This window comes from Phalaenopsis equestris, unplaced genomic scaffold, assembly GCF_001263595.1.
Source record: "Phalaenopsis equestris unplaced genomic scaffold, ASM126359v1 Scaffold000801, whole genome shotgun sequence".
NCBI classification, from domain to species: domain Eukaryota; kingdom Viridiplantae; phylum Streptophyta; class Magnoliopsida; order Asparagales; family Orchidaceae; genus Phalaenopsis; species Phalaenopsis equestris.
In genome coordinates, this window is record NW_018165241.1 from 187,143 (window position 1) to 203,359 (window position 16,217).

The 16,217-nt window shown below is 34.7% G+C and overlaps 1 protein-coding gene across 3 annotated transcripts in view; it reads right to left on the minus strand.

Moving 5' to 3' along the window:
• Positions 1-16,217, minus strand: part of LOC110031334 (beta-galactosidase 15) — a 146,913-nt gene that overhangs the window by 117,004 nt on the left and 13,692 nt on the right. For 2 of the 3 annotated variants that reach the window (XM_020734481.1, XM_020734484.1), the window contains exons 2-3: positions 8,033-8,128; positions 7,839-7,951 (exon numbers count right to left, since the gene is read on the minus strand). In XM_020734481.1, the coding sequence (XP_020590140.1) occupies positions 7,839-7,951; positions 8,033-8,128 (209 nt within the window). Of the gene's footprint in view, positions 1-7,838; positions 7,952-8,032; positions 8,129-16,217 lie in introns of those variants that run through there. The other variant, XM_020734482.1, reaches the window with a different exon arrangement.

Genomic DNA, 16,217 nt, shown 5'->3' on the forward strand with positions numbered 1-16,217 from the left:
CATACATATCTGCTCTAGTATACATATCTTTAATGACTTGAATATAAGTCATATCAACACAAAGAACTCTCCAAACTCTCCAAAGGATATCTCTTGGAACCTTATCGTAAGCGTTTTCTAAATCAATAAAAATTAAATGTAGATTATCCTTATTATCTCTGAAATTCTCCATCAAACTTCTCAATAAATGTATAGCTTCCATAGTAGACCTGCTAGGCATAAATCCAAATTGATTATGAGAAATTTTTGTAATACATCTTAACCTATGTTCAATTATCCTCTCCCATAATTTTAAAGTATGGTACATCAACTTAATACCTCTATAATTTGCACACTCTTGTGCATCCCTTTTATTCTTAAAAATTGATACCAAAACACTCTTCCTCCACTCCTCAGGCATCTTTTTAGTTTTTAAAATAATATTAAAGAGTATAGTAAGCTAAGAAACTCCCAAATCTCCTAAACATTTCCATAATTCAATTGAGATATCATCAGGTCCTACAAATTTTCCACCCTTGGTTTTCTTTAAAGCTCCCCAACTTCATTTTTACTAATGCAACGGTAAAAATGAAACATTTTCATTAAAAATTTTATCAAAATAGCTCACCCACCTATGTTGAATTTTTTTTTAAGAAAAGCACTTTTTGATTTTTCATCTTTAATACACTTTACTTGAGTTAAATCTTTACTTTTCTTTTCTCTTTGTTTGGCTAGTTTATACATATGTTTTTCACCCTCCTTAGTAACTAATATATTATAAAAATCATTAAAAGCAAAATTTTTAGCGTCATATAATGTTCTTTTATACCCCTTGCGGGCCGTTTGATATTTTTCTCGGTTCTCTAAGCTTCTACAATTAAACCAATTTTTATAAGATAACTTTTTATATTTTATCTTTTCTTGTACATTATTATTCCACCACCAATTAATTTTATTTAAAGAAACTTTTTCTTTTTATTCTCCCAGTACTTCTTTTGCTACTTGTTTAATAGTGTTTGTTATTTTATCCCACATAGCATTTGCTTGATCATGAACATCCCAAATTTTAAAATCTTAAATTTTACTCATAAAAATAATTTTATTTGTGTATTTTAAGTTCTCCCATCTAATTCTACGATAATGAGTCCTAATATTCTTTATTTTACAACTCTTCATCTTAAAATCTAGAACTAATAAGCGATAATGGGTACTCAAATGCTCACTTGAAATGACCTTACAAACTTTACAATCTCGACAATCTTTTCTTCTCATATGAAAATAATCAATTTGTGTTTTATTAAATCCATTCTTATAAGTAAGAAGATGTTCATCTCCTTTCTTGAATAAAGTATTAGTAATACAAAATCATACGCTAAAGCAAAATCTAAAATAGCTCTACCTTCTTCATTAGTCACTCCAAAACCATAGCTACCATGATTATTTTTAAAATCTTCTACCACTTTACCGACATGTCCAATTAAATCTCCTCCAATAAAATTTTTTTTTTTTCAAGAAGTATCATTTATATTAAGTCTTCTAAGCCATTCGAGAATTTATATTTAGCCCTATATCTAAACCTACTTGAAGAGCATAAGCACTTATAATATTAAAAATCTTAGTATCAATGATAATCTTAAGGGCTATAATTCTATTTAAAAATAAGACATTTCAACAATTAAAAAAAATGTCATGTCCCAAAATTTTGATTTAAAATATTATTCAAAATTTTCAAAAAGTTGTTTCTTAATTAAAATTCTACTTATTGAATCACTAAAAAAATATTATTACATCACTACTAAATTATCTAAATTTATATTAAAATAATTTTAATATTTATTATATCATCGGTTCAACCTATAGTTCAACCCCTGTTGAACCATTGACCTCGAACAAGTTCCCCTTCCGGATCAATATCCAGTAGAATCTTCACAATCTTGCGATAAATTTTGAACTAAAAAATAACATATTAATATCCTAACTTATCAATACATTAAGAAAAATAAATGATCATTCTAACTAAATAAAAAGTAAAAATTTACACAAAATTAGAAATAATACGTTAATATCCTAACATCAAACTATGAAATAACATAAATTATTCAAATATTAAACTATCAAAGTATGCTAAAATATCATAATAAAATACAAAAATATCAAAAAGATGACAATCCAAAAAAAATTTAACATAAATCTTTTTGCCCCCTTACTCCCCTCAATTTAATAATAATATAACAAGTCAATCGGTATTTTAATTTTTAAGTATAAAAATCATTACTACTCTCATCACCGAATTGATTTTCATTAGAATCATCTACATAATGAATTGTTTATCACGTGCATTATTCTTAATAGTATATATATTCTCTCATTCTTTATTATCTTTTAATGTCAACTATCTTCGATTTTTTTATGAATAATCATCAATAAAAAAATTAATTAAAATGATAGATATTCAATTACATAATTTTTTATGAGTACATTATTTTTATTTTGGGATTTTTACATACATAGCACTCCAACGAGCATACTTGTATTGCAATTGAGATGGTAATGTACCACATATGCGAGTTTCCATGCATCATACATGAATTATAATACTAATGCCATGATGCTTCCACTAATCATGAATTGCAAGCATTCATATTGGCCATTTTTCATATCTTTAATTTTGCATTAAGCTCTATGTGACTTCAGCCTACTATCATCCTGTTGTACATTTATATTTGGGTTTTAGGAAAGATAGCGAACCTAAATAGTGAGATTGAATTTGATGGACAACTAGAATTGGTGATTCTGAAACTATTTTATTGATCATGATTAAAGTGCATGATACTTTTGCATGTAAGCAAAACTTCTTCATAAATGATAAGTTTATGTTTTGTTTAATTTTACATTCAACATTCAACAATGAATTTAACTACTTTATTTGTATGTAAATGGAACTGAAATTTTTATTCAATAGATCTTGGCTTTTTAAAAGTAAGTTATGAATACGATGTTCATTCAATCATCTAATTGAAGTTCTCTTCATCCACCCACCCTAGCTCAATATGATATGCTATGGTGAAGGGGTTATAGAGCATAAGATTGAAAATAAAATGGAGATAGCAGAATAAATGGATAGGCAGTGAGAGAGAGAGTAAGAAACTGAAGGAGAGTGCAGCCAATATCTAACATTCAAAGTGAACAAGGGTTTAAGAGCAAGCTGAGGTAACAAGATGTGGCAAGGAGTCAATGACTTAAAGCTCACGTACATCACCGCATCCTAGCTCTTAAATGTTTAATAATATATCCACTCATGGTTACGCTATGTTTCATTTTGTTATATTATGTTTAGTTCCACATTAGTGTCAACACATGAAAGTAGACATTGAAATGTGTTCTGCTATCATTTTTTATAATAAATCTGGCGAGTTTTGACATCTAAAATTAACATCAGCACATTTTCCATATGAGACCGTTCTATGATTCCTAGCAAATGTTTAAGGATTGGAGTGAGAATATGCAAGGTAGATGGAGTTTTGAAGGGGATAGAAACCACGAAATGCCAACTTAGAAGAGGCAAAGCTGCCAAGGGAGATCCATGACCTATACATGAACAAACCACAAACCATCACTTGCAAAAGGAAGAGAATAAAACACTCCTTAAAGCAAAAAAATCAGTAACACATCTCCAAAAACATCAACCAAAGCAATAGTCCCAAAATAAGGAAATAGCAACAAATAAATTGTTCACAAATTAAATAGAGGGAATTTTAACATTATAGCAATGGTTGCCCAAGATGCGGTTCCGCATCCCTAGGACGCTCCCATGTCATCATCCCCAGGTGGGAGAATCTAGTGTTCATCTTCAAGAGCACCAGAATCCTCGTAGTACGAGTGTTGTAATCACAAAACTCTCCAATATCGGTCACACTGCCTCAAATATTGATTCTTCTATGTCGCTGCCTTTTAGCACTACCAATGTCAATCCAACTAGCGCATCTCTCAAAGCCTATAGAAAAGTGGCATGAAGCACTATAACTCTTATCTCTATCCGAGTACTTATCATTGTTGAATCCAATCACAAAAATAAAATATTTTTCCCGTCCTTAATAAATAAGTAAGTGTTTTTCTAACCATCATGAAGCATACTACCACAATTGGCCCAAAGAAATGTGGCATGCATCTATAGGTATGACATCATGCCACACCTAATCCTACAACTTATGTCCAATTGAAAATTCTACATACACCTCTTATCGACACAAATCTCATTCCTCTTCTTCAACCAAGTCAGCCAAAAAATGACTGAGAATGCCTCAAAGTAGTGATTTTTAATTTATTCACCATCAATGTAGATATTACAATATCATAATTGTTTCTGTCTATAATGAAGTTGCACACCTTCCTTTCAGACCGCAACAGCTACGAAAGATGTTATGTCTATGCACTATCAATCTCTCTTAGGCTCGGTTTGAGGAAATCATCAAATCACAAGCATCTAACCATCATCTAAGGGTAACAAATTCTCTTGTCATGTCTACTCCATTGGGTCTTAACTCTTTTCTTCCTTCACTGCACCCTGCTCATTAAATGAAATCACTCATGACAGGGCAGTTGGATACAATGTGCCAGTACACATAGCACTTGAAACATTTCCTAACTGAAAATATTTTGGAAACATTGGCCAAGTTAAACTTATTTTCCTCATGTGTTGGGTTTGGGTGCTCTATCGACATGCTTGTGCTACCCGACCTAATGATTGATCCCTATATGAAGAGAAGAGCGGAATAGTGTACTGTGCTTCTTCTCCAATATCAAGGAGGGTCTGAACAGCCTGTAAAATTCAGTAGGGTTATTTTTGCACCACATTACCAATGAATGGCCTCACCTCCATGATATTGATGACTTCCTCATTTTATCTCTTTTCAAATTCAGCGAGCCACCACTGCATTTAAAAGATTTCTCAATGCATAATTTCTACGATAAGGTCTTGAACACCCCTATGATTTCTCATAGGCAACATGGTAAGTCTCGTTATTTTAGGGTTGCGACAATGATGAAAATTTTGAATCTAGGATTAGCCAAAAGTATAGGGTTAAGTGGAGGATATAGGAATAGTTTTGGTGGATATATTAGATTATGTGAATTATAGGTTTGAGAATAGGGGAAAATAAATTTTTAATGATTTAAGATTTGTTAACCTCTAATCCAAATCATTTTGGATTCATGTCAGGCAAATCTACTATGGAAGCTATACATTTTTTGAGATGTTTGATGGAGAAGTACAAAGAGAGTGAGGAAGATCTACATATGATTTTTATTGACTTAAAAAAATAATGATAAGATTCCGAGAGATGTACTTTGAAAAGTTCTAGAAAATAAAGGTGTTCATTGCTTATATTGATGTTATTAAAAATATGTATACTAGAGTTGTTACATGTGTTGGAACACAAGGAGAATTGAAAAAGTATTTTCCTATTTCAGTTGGATTACATCAGGGGTCGGTTTAAGCCCATATCTTTTTGTTTTAATTATGGATGTTCTTATTGAACATTTACATGAGGATGTACCATAGTATCAATGTTTTTAAAAGTGCCACGAGTAAAACGAAGCGAAGTGTGTGAACCGTTTCGATTCACTAAAGCATGCTTCGAAGCGACAAAATAATTTGCATGTTCTTTATAATTTTAAAGTTTTTAGTTATTGCAGAAAAATATAATAAATTGTTCAAAATTTTAATTTGTAGGTTTACCCTCAATATTTGCCTTCAAGTTAAGTATTATATCACAAGTTTTTTTATTTTATATCAACTTTTAAGTCATACTTTATATTTTATAATTTTTTTAAAAAATTATTTATACATTAATAGTTGTATATAACCTATCAGCGTTTTGATCAATAAAAGCGCCGCTTCGCTCTGTGTTTTGCGCTTCGAAATAAAAATAAAGTCGTACACATTGCATTGCATTGCACTTTGCGCCTTGAAAGCACTGCTTGGTGTATACTTTTTGTTGATATCCTTCTTGTGGATAAGACGAGAGAATTCAGGAAAGACTTGAATTATGGAGGTCAACTTTAGAGTTTAAAAGCTATTGTTTGAGTAGACCTAAAATTGAATACATGGAATATAATTTTAGTAGTAGTAGATCTAATAGAGGAGTTGTATTTAAGAGAGATCAAGTCATTAAAAGGAGTGAATATTTTTCTTAGGTCGATTGTTCAAAGTGATGGTGATATAGATGGGGATGTTATTATTAAAATTCAAGTTGGATGGTTGAAGTGGAGGAATGCATCGAGCCCATTATGTGATAGTAAAGTACCACTTAGACTCCAAGATGGTGGTGAGACTTGCAATGCTTTATAGCGCAGAATGTTGGTCTTTAAAAGAAGCGCAGAAAATTAAGTTATGTTGAGATGAGAATGCTCAGGTGGATGAGTGGCTATACACTTGGATACAAAATGCAAAACAAATATATTTGTGAAAGTGTTGGAGTAGCTCTAGTGGCCGATAAGATTAGAAAAGTCGTCTTAGATTGTTCATATTAACACAGGTCATCTCATAACAAAGTTAGGAGAGTAGATGTTTTGGATTTTACTTCTGTAAAAACCTAAAAAAACTTGGGCTTGTTGTATAAAAATGATCTTAATTTATTAAAAATAAACAAAAATATAACACTCAACTAGGCACAATGGAGAAAAACTATTCATGTAGTCAACCCCACTTAGTGGGATAAAGGCTTGTTATTGTTGTTGTACTCTAATACTAAATGACACCATTCTAAAATCTATAGAAGGATCTTAAGGATAGGATTTAGGTAGGAGGAAGTTGTGGAATAGCAATGGAGCTAAAATATATGAGGTCGACGGAGTTTGGAAGGGGATAGAAAAATTTTGGCAGTTGTTCGAACTGAAAACAACTGAGAGAACCATAAATGATGGCTCTAAGTGGCACGACAGTTGAGAGAGATCCAACACATGTTCTTGAACAAGCTATTGACACACCACTTACCAAAGAAAAGAAATATAATAAGGCGGAAAAATTAGAGAACACAATCTCCAAATAAATAAACCAAAGCAAAGGTCCCAAAACCGAAAAATAACATATAAATAATTTTCAAATAAAATAATCCTAACTCTATTTCTAATAATATAAAATTGGGAACTCGTAAGGGCTGGAGCAGCCAAAACAGTGGGAATTTTCCCACACCGTTGTAAGAGTAGTAGGACACAGAATTCAGTCTCCTGTGTTCTCCCAGGACTCGTCTATTGGGAGACTCCTGCGTCACTATGCATATTACTAGTTTTACAAAAATTTATCTAATGTTTTGGGTGCAGCAACGAATGTTAAGCTATCACACTAAAAAGGATAATAATACAAGGAAAAAATGAACATGTATAGATTAAGATATAGTTCATTATCATTCTGATTGTATGTGTTTGATGTGCAAGCTAAAATCTACTTTATAAAATCTATGAGTCTATAGCCAATCTCCTCAACATAAATTTCAATTTGTTCATCTACTTGGACGGCATTACTTTCATTTTTTCAGTACACTAATTCAATTACTATAACCTAACCAATTTTGCTACATGCCAAACTTTTCTGTTATATCATACTGATAATATGTTTGCTCTCTTTTTCAATTTTTTTCCTTAAGCTATTATGCTATCATCTTTATACGAATTTTTCGAGTAACATTGCAAAAATTCATGATAATAGTTGTAAAATTTTAGCATCGCCAAAACGAAAAGGATGATTTTTTTTTAATTGTAATTACTACTAGTACCAATATAGGAATCTAGGCGAGATAAAAATAGTCAAACTTCTTTTTGAATAAATTATTCTAATTTTCAAAAGAATCAAGAAAACTGACCCAAAGTTCCACTCTGCACATGCATAAGGACCAATGCGAAGATGAAAGTAAAGTCCACTTGAACCAACCAGCTTCACAAACTTAACAAGATCATATCTGTCTTCAAAATAGTACTGCAAACCAGTATCAAAATGAGTTATTTTTTATAAAAATAACTACAAGATTTATTGCAAAGTAGAATAAATGTATGATACCTGACCTCTAACAGGCTCATGCCCATTCCAAAATACATATGTTTGTATTACATCAGCTCCTCCTTCCTTGCTCTTAAGAATTATACCAGGCCACATCTGAAATATGAAAAACGTGTCAGACTACCACACAACATAAGTAAATAGAAATGTTCCAAACAATAAGCTGAGGCAGCCATCATGCTGGTATTATAAAAATAACCCATCAATAATTTCCTCTCTCTCAATTCTGGTGTTTCATTTTTACACCTTTCATAGGTTAAGTTAAAGCCCAAAGTTCGGACATAAATTAAAGTATACAATCAATTTTTTTATTTTTACTCACAAAGACATTCAAATGTTGTAGGCCTAAAACATATAACCCTGCGGTTAAAGCACCTAATCACCAGACCAACTGGGCTGCACAGTGTATAATCCACTTGTATATTATAGCATTAAGGAATCTAATTTTATCCTAAAATTTAAAAAGAGAATCATTAAAAAAAAAAAATAGATACATGTTTACCACGAACAATTTTGACAGAGAACTAGTTCCAAGAAAACCTGTTGAATCGCCATGCTAAACTAGCTCATTGGCCCCACAGCTGGTAGGATACATTCAATTGACTTATTGAAATCATCTCATAGAATTCAAAAAGTTATTAAGAAAATTTGATATTGAAGTCAACAATGAATTGCCCTACTTGAAACAAACCAAACTTCAAAGCCGAAACTTCAAAAAATTAGCAGCTTAGAACAAAATAGACAAAAAAAACTAATTTTCAAAATGTATTATCCTCAACAAGTTAACCAAATGGTAGACTAATTCAAGTAAGAAATTCAGTTGGCCCCTGCTAAGGGTGAAGTTTAAAAGTTGCAAGACTACACCCTATAAATGAGTCACGGAATAAATAGATAGTCTACACCAAACAAAGTCATCCTAGCACTCAACTTAAAGCACGATTTTCATAGAATGAATAAAAAATACAAATATGATGAACTAAACAGTATCATGATTTTAGAGCTACTCCACCAAGAAATAACTTAGATATCGGTTGCATGTTACATTCATTATTCGACTACTGAATATTTGATAGTTGGCAATAATTCATTCATAGTACTCTATTGAATTTGGTAATTCACCATGGTTGTTCAATTCAAATAATTTGATGCAGGTTATTCAACATTATGGATTTCTTTCTAAAGGATATAAATTAAACACATGCAAAAGCCAAAGCATCTAAAGGACTAAACCTCGAATTCATAGAATTCAGACGGCCCCCTACAAAAACAAAAAATCTAGTATAAGGTGAGGCTCATCTAAGATGCCAACTTGACCGAAAAATTGAATGGTTAAGGTTTAAGGCATATATATATATATATAATATGAAAATAGTTTTGATATGAATATGATTTTTGAAAGTAACATTTTGATTTAAAAATAGGTGAGACCGAACGAGTCTCACATTTTGAATAGTTTGGGTGACTAAGCACGATACCACAAATAATATACTTATCCCGAAGAATAAACATATCATTTGTAGTATGCTCAATCATCTAAACTAAAGAATTTGGAACATCCATTTGGTCTGCGAAATATTTTATATGAGGCCAACAAGTTCCCTTACTTAATATAAAGATTAGATAAGGTTTATTTTACTTGGGTTCCAAATTTCCTATAGAGGCAAGCCCCTATAGTTAATTACAACTTAAATGACTGGGGTCACTTAAGAAAACTCTCGATTAAGATCAGTGGTTTTGCATTCAAGATTTCAAAGTTTAGGTTTCCAAGATTGGGCAAGGGAAAGTCAAAGGGGAATGGCTCAAAAGGAATGAAAAGTAGAGGATATCACAGATCCAGGGAAAATCCTGGTGACTTCCCAACTATCCTACTGTTTGGCTTTATGTCTTTGGAATGATGTTATTTAATGTTTTAATCCTGTAATTTATTTAGAATTTAAGACTTATATTTATACGATATTTGATCGTGCAAATAGTCTAAAAAGATAGGAGGATTTACACCGTACCGTACGGTAACCTCGGAATCTTAAAGTGTTAGGACTTATAAGTGTTAGGACTTAAACCTCGGAATCTTAAAGTGTTAGGACTTATAATTGCACAACAGAATTGTGCAAAAGCCTAAAGGTGATATGTGAGGGTTTATGTTGCGCTCCTATGGGTTGTTATTTATCCTATGGGTTGTTATTTAAACTACGGAAAGTGATTGGTGATGTGAAAGTGTATTGATGTTGCAGATCCACCTTGAAGTTGTTCCTCGTCGTGCTGCGCACGGTGTTCTCTCCAAATCTTTTCGTAGTAGGACCTCTAGGTTTAATGTTAATTCTATATAACCATTAGGTTTTCCTAAACTAAGGTATAGTGTGTATCAAAGTAACAAAGCATGTTGTATAAAAGAAAAGAACAGTATAATGTATAGTAAAAAGAAAGAACAGTATAGCATGCTAGGAGAAAAGTACAACAAACTAGGAAGACAGTATAGCAAACTAGGAAAACAGTATAACATGCATATTATAAAATGTTAAAATGTAAATCACACCTGTGTATTTGAGAGATTTGTTGCTCCTTTAAGCTAACTAGTATTCACTTTATAAGGAAAAGAAACATTGCCCGGAAAACTCGAGAAAATTGACAAATAATCCCGACGGAAAATTCGAGAAAATTAACGAATAACAATCCAAATAAAACTATCAAAAACCTCAGAAAAATCCCGGAGAAAAGACTATGAGTGCTTTGTCCAAAATTTCAAGAAAAACATACGAAAAAATCCGAAAAGTGGGGACCGCAAGCACTCGGGTCGGGGTTAGGCTCAAATATATATTTGTACTCGAAGGTCGTCGAAGGCTACTCAGTCAGCCAGATGTATAAAGCCCATCACTCCACTAGAAGAATATTCTACTGAACCTAACTTAAGAGGGTACTCCTTAGCCCAGGATCGGTGATCAACAGGTGGACAACCCGAATGTAACATATTTTAAAATTTAAGTTTTAGCATGCACATATGTTTCAAGCATACAAAAGGAAAGTTGTATTTAATTTTGTAATGAAAATATTTTTATAAATATTGTATCTGTCCTTATCAATTTGTTTTATCAATTTTGAAAAAGTATAATTGTCCACAAGATCACGTCATCGAGCCTAGGACCACCAACAACCTAAGAAGATACAGGTCCCCCTATAGTCTTATGTCGGTGAATGATACTTTCATCCTACAGTTCATCAGGTCCCAGAATTGAGTCCTGGTGTTGTAGGAAGAGGTATCATTCTGCTCTACCACCGGCGTGCCTTTGTCATCATCATCCTACGCCCCAAAACAAAAACCGACCTACTTGCGACCTTGTTTGATGGTTTCACATATATCAAAAGGCCATACATGAGCACTTATGTATCGAACATAAGCACAGAAAACCGAACCAAGAAGCAAGGAAAGAAAAGAATAAAAATAGGGATGAGAGAGAGGAGACACTGATTCAGGAGACACTGATTCACCTAAAACATCGAAGAGACAGATGATGAATCAACCCTCAAAACTGTAGCAAAAAGACCTAGGAAAGAGGGCCCGCTCAAGATCCTTGAATCAATCCTAGAAGAATATCATTTTCTCAATTTTTTATAATTGGATCAACCCAGGAATGGTATCCTTTCCAAATGGCAATTTTATGAATTTCCAAACCCTTTATGAATTCAATTTATATCAAATTCATGATTTCCTAAAATAAAGCTATAAAAGTCTTTTATATGTCACAAAATAAGAGAGACTAATTAATAGAGGGGGGGAACCTTCTAGCCTTCCAGAAAATCATGTCAATATCAAAATCATTTAAATCCAACCTTCATTAAAAACTTTTCATTTTATTCATATAAATATTCATAACCAGAGGCCACAGAGAGGTATGGCTATCAACCCAACTTATTCCACGAAGAGATCAATAGGTAAGGTTGTCGGGTAAAGCAAAAAAGAGGGTAGGGGCTCACAGGCTAGACCAGGAAAGGGAACAGAGCTCACGGGTAAGGTCAGGAAAGAGGGCAGCCAAACCTCCAATAAGAAGCTCACGGCCACAGATGATAAGGAGGAACCCAACACAACACAAACCAACGGGTAGGGGCAAAGAAGAAGGCCACAAAGGCAGCATAGACCTACGAGTAAGGGCCAAGAAGAAAGTCCCAAAGGCAGCATAAGGAAACCACCATAAGTACTACCATTGCATTGTATTTGACATACATAAGAGAGTGAACGAACAAGCTATTATACATCATTGAGATCGCACCCACTTTCATCATATAAAGCATGAGAACACTCATATCAAACACTCCCACATAGAGAAATATTAAAATTTATGAATTTTTGGATGACAAACTTGATTACCCATAAAAATCTCAAAAGGAGGGGGGCATTAAAGAGGAGGCCCCAACCGAACCATCCTCCACAAAAGTGTCAAACCAGGCCCACGGAATAATCCAAATAATAAGATAATTTCGGCCAACATAAATCACCAAAAAGGAGCCCAAACCGAGCCCATCATAGGGGTAAATTGAGCTCAAAAAATGGTCCAAACACATAAAGGATTCCAGGTAACATAAAACACCAGAAGGGAGCCCAAACCGAGCCCAACATAGGGGTAAATAGAGCTCAGAAAATGGTCCAAACACATAAAGGATTGCAACCAACATAAAAAACCAGAAGGGAGCCCAAACCGAGCATAGGTGTAAATCGAGCTCAGAAAATGGTCCAAACATATAAAGGATTCCAGCCAACGTAAAACACCAGAAAGGAGCCCAAACCGAGCCCAGCATAAGGGTAAATCAAGCTCAGAAAATGGTCCAAACATATAAAGGATTCCAGCCAACGTAAAACACCAGAAAGGAGCCCAAACCGAGCCCAGCATAAGGGTAAATCAAGCTCAGAAAATGGTCCAAACATATAAAGGATTCCAGCCAACATAAAATACCAGAAAGGAGCCCAAACCGAGCCCAGCATAGGGGTAAATCGAGCTCAGAAAATGGTCCAAAAATATAAAGGATTCTAGCCAACATAAAATCACCAAAAAAGAGCCCAAACCGAGCCTAAGAAAGGAGCAAGTCGAGCCCAGCACAGGGGAAAAAAATCGAACCCCATAAAAGGTAACATTCAGCCCAAGTCTACCACAAAAAGAAGTTCTCAAAGGAGTCAAAATTGAAATGCATAAAGGTTCAACACAAAGAAATTTTTCAGCACATATTCAATCTCCACAGGAGCCAAAAAAAACGTAGCTTATAAAGGCTTAAATCAAAGAAAACTTCAAACTTATATGCAGCCCTAAATGAGCCAAAAACCGTGGCCGACATAAGGGACAAAACAGAATATAATTTCAACTGAACCGAGCCTAGCTTCAGGCCAAGTCGAATCTAGCAAAAGGGAGCAAAAACAGAGAAACATCCCAAGTAGATCGAACTCATCAGATGGGTCAAAACAAAGTCATAAAAATCAGATTTCATAAAGCCTTAGACTTCAAAATTTCTTGCACCCCAGCATATGTTTTAAGCAGGAATTGATAACAGGAAATAGATAAATGTAATGAATCCCTAAAGCCAAATATTTCTCAGTATTGAAATGAATTTCAGCACTTCCTTGATTCGAAAATAACAATAATAAAAGACTTCAGCATTTCATTTCGAACATGTATTCTAATAAGGGGGAGCAAGAGAAGAAAGAAACAAGCCCCAAACATAATTTTCCGACTCATAAAAATAATTTTCAGCATGTATTCTAACACGGGGCGGCAAGAGAAGCAAGAAATGAGCCCCAAACATAATTTTTCAACTCATAAAAATAATTTCCAGCATGTATTCTAACAAAGGGTAGTAAGAGAAGCAAGAAATGAGCCTCAAACATAATTTTCCAACTCATAAAAATAATTTTCAGCATTTCCAACAAACATAATTTTCCAACTCATAAAAATAATTTTCAGCATGTATCAATACCTAGGCTTCAAAATAAACTAAGTCATTCCTCCATGAACCTTTGCAAGAGGATGGAGATGCCTCAACATGCCGTCCTATATAAAATAGAATAGAGAGAAGGGGAAGAATACCTATTTTCAGCAGATTTAAAATAAAATTGAAAGATAATTCCAGGAAAACCACTCCAAGAGAAATATTTCCCCTAAAAACTTCAAGAAACGACAACCACGAATGCTCCACACCATAGGCACCCGAAAATATAGCTTAGAGAGGATTTTCGACAAAGTGAACAGCACTCCACAAACACCCCACACTCCAAGCGCACGAGAATCAGATTTTAGAGAAGAGTTCTCTTCCCTAGAGCCTCCCACAGCAAAAACATAGCCTCTCCTTTCTCTCCAAAAATTTTCAACAACCCAACACAGAGAATCTAAGAAGCCTTTTCATAGACAGAGAAGAGAAAATAGACCACCTACCAGCCACACTGGCCAACCAATCAAGAAGAGAGAAAGAAGCGTCACAATAAAGGAGAAGAGCATATAGCCTCGAGAAGAAGGAACGTCGGCCAGCTCGCCTCCTTGCGATTGGGGAACCGGGAACCGAAAAGTCAAGGGGAAGCTCAAGGAGATGAGCCGCGAGCAAGAACGGGAAAGGAAAGCCGCGTGGATCCACCGTGGAACTAGGGCACACGGACGAGAGGGAGACGAGCCGCGGGAACGGGCGAGCCCTGAGATGGCTCGAACGACGATTTAAGCGTGCGGGTGAAAACCTAAATAGGGTTTAGGTTTTAATGTGATTATAATTTAGGGGTAAATTTCATAAAAAGTATTTAATATTTTGAAAAATAAAAATTGAATTTATTTTTTATTTATGCTTCTAAACGTAACAAAATTGGTATCAATTTTGGGTAACTTTAACATTCCGGACGAATAAAAAATGACATTTTGTTTCGCCGTTGGAGGTCATTTTGACGAATTTGTTGATTTACGTGCAAATTTTCTCGTGTCGGAAATATGGCAATATGAGTGTCTTTTCCTACTAAAATTAGTGTCCCGGATGCGTTGGCGCGGTCCAATTTGTCATTGGAGGTCGTTTGGAGAAGTTCGCATTTTCACCCGTCCTTTGGGCTTAATTGAAGTCCAATTTCGTGCAATGTTGTGAACTTTGTGTATTTGATGTGTGTATGTGACGAAAAAGGTCGTGACGATGTTTTCCTAAGGCTTGAAGTCCTATTTGGAACATTTCCCTTGAATCTTCGCATGGCCCTTAACCGCTCGACATAAGGCGATGGTTTTGAGACCATAATTACTAAACAACACAGGAAAATAGGAAGTGTTTTGGAATTTCTAAGGAGACAGGTTTCAATGCTCGTTTTCTAAGATAGTCAATAGAAAACTCCTAGAGCTATATCCTAGGCTCTAGAAAGAAGGAAAAACCTCACAAAAATGAGGTTAACATAGATATATATAAATAGGCCAATGGAGATGGCGTCGGGCTGCTTTAGGGATTCGGCCGATGGCGATTGAAACTATCGGCTTCCTCCACGGGCATCGTCGTCTCCGGCGAAAAAGATTCACGGCTTTCGTCGTACCCGACAACGAAGGGCTTCTCGCCTTTGTTCTGCTACGTGTCGTCTCCTTCCTGCAAGACGACGAGCTTGCTCGTGTCCTTCGGTTTTCGTTCCCAACGACGAAGGGCTTCGCTCCTGCTCGTCGGACCGCGGTCGTTTCCCTATTTCTGTTCGAGATTTGGGTTCCCTTCGTCGTAGCTCCAGCTCCAGTGTTTATGCATGGGGTTTTTGTTCCGGTTTGGGGGAATGGCCCCGACTTATGTCGTGGCTGTCTCCGGAGGTTCTAATCCCGGGGCAGACAGCCGTTTCTGTTTCTTCCCTCAAGAATTTCATGATGCACATGAATCTGGAGGAGGTTATACCTTTATTAAAAAACTGGAAAGAAAGAATGAAAAACCCGTTTTGTTTCTCACTGAAGAGGAAACAAATATATTGGCTTCAGCATGTAGATATACTCTTGTTAGGAAATTTCTGTATGGAAATCCCAAGCTTGAGATTATTAGAAAGCATTTCGATTCTCTTAGGCTCACAGGGAGTTGGAAAGTTGGTTCGCTAGATGGTCGTCACGTTCTCATTCAACTCTCAAATGACACAGATTATACCCAACTCTTTGCTCAAAAAGTTCTCAAAATCGATAATCGCTTTATGAAAATTCTGAAATGGACAGTGGATTTTGATCCT